We start from the raw sequence: 9,613 nt of genomic DNA on the forward strand, positions 1-9,613 counted from the left end.
GAAGACTAAGCTGTTATTTAGTTGCTTGATTTTAAGCTTATTGAACCATGCAGGTTGACTCATTTCATACTGTCACGACTAAATGTCACAATTCATTAGAACAGAGCAAGAATCACACATAAAATTAAACTCTTTAAGATGTCTGATTATTTAAAAAATATTGTTGTTTAAACAGTTTGTAATCTGTAATAAGGAAATAAGTAGAGTTGTCAAGTAACAAAGTACAAATACTTCGTTGCCTTGCTTAAGTAGAAATTTTGAGTATCTATACTTTACTGGAGTAATTATTTTTCAGCTGGCTTTTTACTTCTACTCCTTACATTTTCACACAATTATCTGTACTTTCTGCTCCTTACATTTAAAAAAAAATAGCCTCATTACTCCTGTTTCACTTCTGCTTGTTACATTCTGGCTTGTCATCGTTCAAAAAAAACACATTTATGTACATTGACATTCCAATAAAGGCTTTTGATAACATGCCTGTGAAGTTTGACTTTTTGCATCAATACAGTACTAATAGGCAGCTAGTCATCATATCCTCCACTCCATGAAACACGTTAATGCTCAGTAGTACACAAATATGGTTCTTTAATGTACTAAAATAACTTAATTTTCAATGGGCATGAATGCGGCTGAAACAGGTGTAACCCATATATTTTAACATTAACATATTCATATAACATTATAGTAATTATGGCCTTTAGAAACATGTTTTTTTTTGGGAGGTGGGGTAGTGCACCATAGGCCCCTGTGGCGCAGACTAAGCTTTTGTCCTTAATGGCATTTTTTTCCCCCTTACATTATTTTTACTGTTACCCTGAAAGTAGTTTTCAAACCAGTACTTTTACACTTTTACTTGAGTAAAAGGCTCGAGTTGATACTTTTTGAACCCTAGTATCTATACTTCTACTTGAGTAATGAATGTGAATACTTTTGACACCTCTGGAAATAAATCAATGGGCTTAAATGAATGATTTGTAATTCAGCATTGTCCCTGGTTAGCCTGCAAGATGATGTATGATGTTCCGTCTGTGAGGTCACATCGGGTGGCCTTCCTGATTGGCTGGCAATACGGAAGTAACAAACAGGGCCGCCCACTGCAATGAACACATATGTTGGCCTTGTAGCGTGTGTTTACAACTGAGACATTTTACGACAGTGTGTCCTTATAATTCTACAGGTACATTAAGGCGAGTGAACTCGTAGGAAAAGTCTTCTTGACAGATATGGACGACGTGACAGGAGCTCAGCTTATTGCTGAGTCTCTAAAGTCTCAGGTAAGACCTTTAAAATGAAGTACTGTTCCGTTTTTGTTAAAGTATGATGAGCTGTCATTTAAGTGACTTTGTCTGTGCTTGAATGCAACATAAACCTTGCACGAGCTACTAAAGTGTGCCAAAGTTCAAGCGCGGCGCTGTCGTGTTAAAACTTTTAGCTGCACCCAAAGACTTTAGGATACACTGCCACACGTAATGTTTCAACTCGTTCAAGTAAATGTCTGCATAATAAAAAGTTCTTTTTGTGCAGAAAGTGGAGTACATGTTTGGGATAGTTGGTGTCCCTATCATTGAAGTGGCCATGGCTGCTCAGGCTGCAGGGATCAAATATGTGGGAATGCGAAACGAACAGGCGGTAAACAGAGCATTAGTATTATTATTTTGTCACCTGCACTTATAATAATCATTTACCACACCGTTATATCTTAATGTGACGCCATTTTTTGTTCACACAACAGGCATGTTATGCAGCATCAGCTGTTGGATATCTCACTGGAAGGTAGGACAGGAAGTGACCAGAATAATATGATGAGGGGGAATTTGAAAGTTTTTAACCTTTATCTGTGTGTCTGCTGTGGTTATTCTATCCAGACCAGGTGCCTGTCTGGTGGTGTCTGGTCCTGGACTCATTCATGCTTTGGGTGGAATGGCCAATGCCAACGTGAACTGCTGGTAAGATGTGTGATATGAGAAACTTATGATGGCCCTGAAGTGCAAATCACAACGGCAAATCAGAAAACACTACGGCAAATCAGAAAACACTACAGCAAATCAGAAAACACTACAGCAAATCAGAAACACTACAGCAAATCAGAAAACCCTACGGCAAATCAGAGAACACAACAGCAAATCAGAAAACACTACAGCAAATCAGAGAACACAACAGCAAATCAGAAAACACTACAGCAAATCAGAGAACACAACAGCAAATCAGAAAACACTACAGCAAATCAGAGAACACAACAGCAAATCAGAAAACACTGCAGCAAATCAGAAAACCTTACAGCAAATCAGAAAACCCTACAGCGAATCAGAAAGCAAATCAGAAAACACTACAGCAAATCAGAGAACACAACAGCAAATCAGAAAACACAACAGCAAATCAGAAAACACTACAGCAAATCAGAGAACACAACAGCAAATCAGAAAACACTACAGCAAATCAGAGAACACAACAGCAAATCAGAAAACACTACAGCAAATCAGAGAACACAACAGCAAATCAGAAAACACTACGGCAAATCAGAAAGCAAATCAGAAAACACTACAGCAAATCAGAGAACACAACAGCAAATCAGAGAACACTACAGCAAATCAGAGAACACAACAGCAAATCAGAGAACACTACAGCAAATCAGAGAACACAACAGCAAATCAGAGAACACAACAGCAAATCAGAGAACACAACAGCAAATCAGAAAACACTACGGCAAATCAGAAAGCAAATCAGAAAACACTACAGCAAATCAGAGAACACAACAGCAAATCAGAGAACACAACAGCAAATCAGAAAACACTGCAGCAAATCAGAAAACACTACAGCAAATCAGAAAACCCTGCAGCGAATCAGAAAGCAAATCAGAAAACACAACAGCGAATCAGAGAACACAACAGCAAATCAGAAAACACTACAGCAAATCAGAAAACACAACAGCAAATCAGAAAACACTACGGCAAATCAGAAAGCAAATCAGAAAACACTACAGCAAATCAGAGAACACAACAGCAAATCAGAAAACACTGCAGCAAATCAGAAAACCGTACAGCAAATCAGAAAACCCTACAGCGAATCAGAAAGCAAATCAGAAAACACTACAGCAAATCAGAGAACACAACAGCAAATCAGAAAACACAACAGCAAATCAGAAAACACAACAGCAAATCAGAAAACACAACAGCAAATCAGAAAGCAAATCAGAAAACACTACAGCAAATCAGAGAACACAACAGCAAATCAGAAAACACTACAGCAAATCAGAAAACACAACAGCAAATCAGAAAACACAACAGCAAATCAGAAAACACTACGGCAAATCAGAAAGCAAATCATAAAACACTACAGTAAATCAGAAAACACTACAGTAAATCAGAAAACACCGCGGCAAATCATACAACACTACATCAAATAAGAAAACACTATGGCATTAACCATCAGGGTTAAACTAAAAAAAATAATTCAAAATAACAAAATCAACATTTTCCGTTGTGTTTTCTGAATTGCTGTTGTGATTTGCACTTCAGGGCCACCGTAGAAACTGTCCTTGCCTGTATGCAGCTAGAAGAGCTTACACTCTCAATCTGGCTCCTTCCGGCTCTGGTTATGTGTCATATAAAGTTTATGTTGTGATTTCACAGGCCTGTAGTTGTTGTTGGAGGGTCCTCAGATCAAAACCAGGAAACCGCAGGTGCCTTTCAGGAGTTTCCTCAGGTAAAGCATACCTTTTGTGTCCGTGTGTTGTTCCCACTAATCTGTCTTCAACTTCACATTTGTTTTTCATTTGTTGCTAGGTGGAAGCATGTCGTCTTTATAGCAAGTTCTCTGCTAGACCCAGCAGTCTGGAGGCCATCCCTTCAGTGATAGAGAAGGTGACATATTAAATGTCTGATCCTTGAAAGTAGTGTCATTTTTAAAGCAGACTTAATAATAAGTGTTACATAGTCAGAAGATGCAGATTAATTCAAACTTGATTCAAGTGTCATTGTATTTGTTCACAGGCAGTCCGCACAAGCATGTATGGACGTCCAGGTGCCTGTTATGTGGACATTGCAGGGGACATGGTCAATGCTAAAGTGGACAGGAGCAGAGTCAGGTTCGATGTCATTTATGCACTTCTGTCTGTGACTGAGTTTCTCCTCTGTTACTCCAGACTAGTAGAGGTTCAAAGAAGTATATTTCTCCTACAGGGTTACAACCTGTTGTCCATCTCCTCCGGTGAGTTTGGCTGACCACAATGCTGTCTCTGAGGCCATCACTGTGTTGCAAAATTCTAAAAGACCACTGATCATCATTGGCAAAGGTAAGCTATCAAAAACCCTTTAAAAAATGATCTTGAATTATTCAGTGAATAAGAAGGAAACTGCATTTCCTTCATCATTGGGGAATCAGAGTTGTTTGTTATGTAAGTGTTTGATTTGAGTATTGCTGTCAACAACAGGAGCAGCGTATGGCCGAGCAGAAGCTGCTCTGAAGGAGTTTGTGGAAGTGAGTGGTCTGCCATTTCTACCCACCCCTATGGGGAAAGGTGTCTTACCTGATGATCACTACAACTGTGTAGCTGCTGCCCGATCCAGGTCAGACTCACTTTCATTATACAAACATGTAAAATTTAGCTAATTTCATCACTATTACCTTGTATACAAACATCCTGAACCTCCATTACTTAGATCATTTATTCGTCTTTTAAAAAAAAAAAAGTTAAATTTTGAGCTATAGCTAATATAAGGCACATCTGTTCTATCTGTTTCACAGAGCTCTCCTCAAGGCTGATGTTGTGCTTTTGCTTGGAGCCAGGCTGAACTGGATCCTCCATTTTGGCATGCCACCTCGATTTGACCCAGATGTCAAGATAATCCAGGCATGTCCATAGCTAAATCAAGTGTCTTTGATGTATGGGAAAATAAAAAATACTGCTAAGAACACCTCACTAGATTCAATACAACAGTACGTTGACTTGGTAATTTGCATCTGTGTAAATACTTTGATTTTGTCACATTTCAGACAATTTCTTGGGCCATGTCCTTTGCTCTGTTTCTTACCCGTGAAATAGTATTGTGGTGTTGTCCTCTGTATGCAGGTTGACCTTTGTCCTGAGGAGATGGGGAACAATGTGAGGCCTGCTGTCGCTCTCCTGGGAGACATCAATGCTATTGTCACTCAGGTAACTTCGACACACATTCCATGTGGTCCGTTTGCTTCTGTTTTTGTATATTTTTTTCATTCATTCAACCTTTATTTAATCTCGAGGAGTCACTGAGGGCATGCCCTCATTTCCAATGATGTCTAGAGTTCAACTGATTTTGTACATAAACAAATAAACACAAACAAAAATGCTGACCACAAATTGAATAATTATTAGTAGCAGAAAGGAAAATGAGAAAAGACAAGAAAGCAGAGAAAGGGGAGCTCAGTTCAAAACACTTACATTTATGAGCTAAGTCATCATTGATCATTTTTTTTGAGTGACCTTCAGTAACAATTGAATTGAGTTGCAATGTGTGTTGTAAAATGTTTCTGGTTTAGGATGTTTTCCCAATTTTTGTGTGTGCCTGGGGAATTTTGAGCACTAGCCAATTACTTGACATGCATCACAGATTTACCATAAGGGAACAGCTCAATGTCTGTTTTGTAGAAAGTCGTCATGTCATTGATTCTTTGTGTATTTTTCAGCTTTTGGAGCGTGTCCATAAAGATGGCTGGAAATATCCCTCTAATACAGAGTGGTGGAGCACGCTAAGGGACAAAATTGCTACGAATGCAAAAATATCAAAGGTGTATTAAAACTTCCTTATAATAAGTTATAATACGTGGTTTCTCCAACACTGAATGAATATAATTATATGTGATCATTCCAGATAGTTTTAACATCTTCAGGTACTTTCGATCCATTTTCACTCGGTGTATGTCTTTCTCTTCACACAGGAAATGGCGCTTCAACCTGCAGTGCCCATGAACTACTACACAGTGTTTCATCATGTCTCCCAGCTGTTGCCACATGACTGCATCATTGTCAGCGAGGGTGCAAACACTATGGACATAGGCCGTACCATGTTGAACAACTACCTTCCTCGACACAGGTAAGTCAGCCTCACTGAAACTTTTAAACTCTGGTTTTGAGTTAAGAACATTTAAGTCTTTGTACATTAAGTGCAGTCCTAATCCTACTTATACTCAGGTTGGATGCTGGTACCTTCGGAACCATGGGTGTAGGTCTTGGTTTTGCTATCGCAGCAGCTGCTGTGGACAGAAGTGAGAACAAAGGCCAAAGGATAGTCTGTGTGGAAGGAGACAGCGCTTTTGGCTTTTCTGGCATGGAGGTTGAAACCATGTGCAGGTGGGTTGGTTTCCTTTGTTTCTACATTTGGTACGCACCCTAACCCCAAATTGCTGACATTACACACTTTCTTTTGTTTTCTTAAACAGGTATAATCTACCTGTGATCATCATCGTGGTCAACAATAATGGTATTTACAGTGGAGTGGATCCTGAGACGTGGAAAGAAATGGAAAAAATGGGAGATCTCACCACCATGTAAGTCAGATTGTCATCATACATTTCTATATTAACTGATGTATTGAAAGCTAACTTCCGTCCTCATGCTTATCAGAGCCCCTCCTGTGACCCTCCTACCTGAGGCTCGCTATGACGAGGTCATGACAGCATTTGGAGGTCGAGGGTTCCTGGTGAGGACGGTGGAGGAGCTGCGCAGTGCTTTACAGCTCAGCCTGAGTGGCTGGGAGAAACCGAGTCTCCTGAACGTGCTCATCGACCCGTCTTCAGACAGAAAACAGCAGGTAACCATCACCTGTGGGGACTGCATGTGTGTGCGGAGTATTTAGGGTAACCCGAAGTCCAGTCGTTGATCCTCCAAAATGCACTTCCTCTCCCAAAACCATGAGTTACCATATAAAGATAAAGTCATTGTGTCAATGAATAAGTGACTGCTGCAAAATGAAATGTTACCAGGAGAAACCACATTTGTCTATGTGATAAAATGTCAAGTCAGAATGTCAGCAAACTACATGTTCTCGCTAACACTTATGTAGACTCACATTTCAAGCCTCTAAGGTGTCAAATCCCACAAAAAAAGCAATCAGATTTCTAATTTTGAAGAACAAAAATAAACACATTTTACTACACTGTTCCCTACAAAGATTGTTTTGGCGGCAGACAAATCAATCAATCTTTATTTGTATAGCGCCAAATAACAACAAACGGTAGCTCAAGACGCTTTTACAAACGTAGCAGGTCTAGACCGTACTCTTTGTTATATTATTAACAGAGACCCAACACAAAGACAGGATAAGACTCAGTCTAATCTCATCTTAATCCACCATGAGCATTGCACCTCGCAGTATTTAGCTAGTTACAGCGGCAAGGAAAAACTTCCTTTTAACAGGCAGAAACCATGAGCAGAACCAGACTCATGTTAGACAGCCATCTGCCTTGACTGAGTTGGGGTTGGAAAGCGGGATAGAGGAGAATAAGAGAGAGAGAGAGCGATGATAGTGATGAGACGAATAGTAGTAGTAGTAGTAGTAGTAGCAGCTGTTGCCGTTGGAGTCCAGCAAATGATGAATGACCCAAGATAACTTTTATAATTGTATTTAAATGGTCAGCTTGGTCATCACTCACAGGGATACATGAAACCACAGGACAATTAATTTTTCTATCCCATAAAAAAAAGATTTGGATTGACAACAGGAAACCGTTGGCTTCTCAGTGAACGTCAGACTGAAAATGTTCTAACTTATATGCACTTAAAGATTTGACAAGTTTCCAGGCATGTACACATAAAATATGGAGTGCCTGAGGCTGTCTAAGTCACAATCAATGCACACTTTTAGCAGAATTTTGGAGGGAGCTAAAGAACCTGGCATTAGATATAATGATTTGGAGTCTTGTCCTGAACCACATTTATCAGTCTGGGTCTCTTGCGGACACAATGTTTGCACTTAAAACCAGAGTTTATGATCCAAGGCTGTGGGTGAGTTTCAGCCTCTGTTTCATTTCCTCCTGGTTTCCTCTAGAAAGTCGAACAGAGCTGCGATGGACAATGACTTAAATGACATTGACAGTTGCAGCAGTAAATCCAGGCTGTTTAAAAGCAGCAGTGTTGGGCTCATGATTAGTGAAGAGCAAACAAACAGCTTGGTGTTTACTTGACTCTCAGCTCATCCTTATAGAGCTATGTGACTGACATGCCTCACTGTGCAGTAATCCATACAGTCCAGGTGCACAGCAGAACTGTTGTATTCCTCTCACAATCCCTCCACCTCACACCAACCTGACCTTTCTATTTCAGAGCCCCCATAATTAGAAAGTGTAACCCTCTGTGTTTATGTTGAATGTATCCATGCAACCCTCTGCAGACATGTTTGAAGGTTGTATTCGGGGCTGTATCCATGGTGCTGAGATCAAGAGAAAAATAGTCTCATCGCAACTGAGTCTGAAAGCCTGTATTCTGACACAAAAGGTACTTTGAGGAGGTTTAATATTGTGCTGTGTTGTCTGTGTTTGCAGGAATTCCCCTGGCTCACTCGCTCCAACTTATAGACTGAACAAGGTGTCTGCACCCTCCTTTGTCCACAACATTATCACAACAGGAGAGACACTTTCCTCTGTGAACTCAACCTGGGACAGCTGCCTTTGAATTTATGATTGTTTCCATGAAATATCTAACTATTTTTTAATGATTTTTACTACTCAGTAGTATTACAAATAACAAAATAATGAATACATAAATAAAAAAATTTTACTCGTACAATGACCACTATTTGTCTTTATTCCTTTGATGTAAAATCAGTGTTTTTTTCTGTTTTCCTTTTGGATAATTTAGCTCGTAGAACACATAAGATAAGAATTAGGGAGCATTGCCAGGAAAGTTCACACATTAAAATAAGTTGTCTTGTTATTTTGATGCAATAGAAAGCAATGTAAACAGTAATATTCGTACTAAAAGTATATTTAAACAGAATTAACAATATGAAAAATAATGCATAAAATATCAATATCAAGGAGTCATTCAACTGATGTCAGAAAGCAAACATTTTCAGTGTTTGGTTAATTCAGCATTATTAACAGTTCTGTTTGGCGACACCTTCATATTTATTAGGTTTGTTTTTTCTTCTACTAATGCAGGGAAAGTTTGGAAAAAAAGTGCAAAGTGTGATCCTTTATGTTGATTTTTCTTATAAGCTAATAGAAGTAATTCATGACACACTCACTCATTCAGTCTCTTGCAGTGCGAAGTGATACAGGCACTTTTCAATGATGCTTTTGTGTCTTATGCACACAAATAAAAAATTATTTGTTTTTACTTCAGCCGAAGTAATGCTGCTGTATTTCCTGTGATTTTTTTCTCCACATTGTGGAATGCTTTCCTAGTGATGCAGGCACCTGATTTTGTGGTACAGAGTGATCAATAAAACCAATCTGACTTGGATTAAATGAAAACCATATAAATAGAATGTATTAATGATGTGGTGGACAAGAAAAGAAGAACTGATATACTTCTGGCATAGTCTCAAGATGTACAATAGCAACCCTCATGCAGAATCTTAATTGAATCTCTTGCAGAAAAGCCACTCTGTGTCAGTCATGATGAGCCTCCCTGTGA

General features: G+C 39.1%; 1 protein-coding gene across 1 annotated transcript; it reads left to right on the plus strand.

Annotated features, from left to right (window-relative positions):
• The first annotated feature begins 1,060 nt into the window (after nt 1-1,060).
• On the plus strand, nt 1,061-8,761 carry hacl1 (2-hydroxyacyl-CoA lyase 1). Its single transcript, XM_034698644.1, has 17 exons — nt 1,061-1,277; nt 1,528-1,632; nt 1,736-1,776; nt 1,869-1,949; nt 3,633-3,705; nt 3,786-3,863; nt 3,993-4,087; nt 4,182-4,294; nt 4,433-4,568; nt 4,747-4,852; nt 5,072-5,155; nt 5,665-5,766; nt 5,917-6,071; nt 6,170-6,328; nt 6,418-6,525; nt 6,602-6,788; nt 8,518-8,761. The coding sequence occupies exons 1-17, from the start codon at nt 1,227-1,229 to the stop codon at nt 8,548-8,550; spliced, it is 1,707 nt and encodes a 568-aa protein (XP_034554535.1). The 5' UTR covers nt 1,061-1,226; the 3' UTR covers nt 8,551-8,761.
• Nucleotides 8,762-9,613: the final 852 nt, after the last annotated feature.

The sequence above is a fragment of the Notolabrus celidotus genome, chromosome 12 (genome assembly GCF_009762535.1).
Source record: "Notolabrus celidotus isolate fNotCel1 chromosome 12, fNotCel1.pri, whole genome shotgun sequence".
NCBI classification, from domain to species: Eukaryota; Metazoa; Chordata; class Actinopteri; order Labriformes; family Labridae; genus Notolabrus; species Notolabrus celidotus.

Bases quoted from the DNA above. Each gene is read 5' to 3' on its own strand.
- hacl1 (XM_034698644.1), top strand. From the start codon at position 1,227: ATGGACGACGTGACAGGAGCTCAGCTTATTGCTGAGTCTCTAAAGTCT. The intron at 1,633-1,735 runs GTAAACAGAGCA...TTCACACAACAG, and splicing joins GAATGCGAAACGAACAGGCG to GCATGTTATGCAGCATCAGC. The intron at 1,950-3,632 runs GTAAGATGTGTG...GTGATTTCACAG, and splicing joins AATGCCAACGTGAACTGCTG to GCCTGTAGTTGTTGTTGGAG.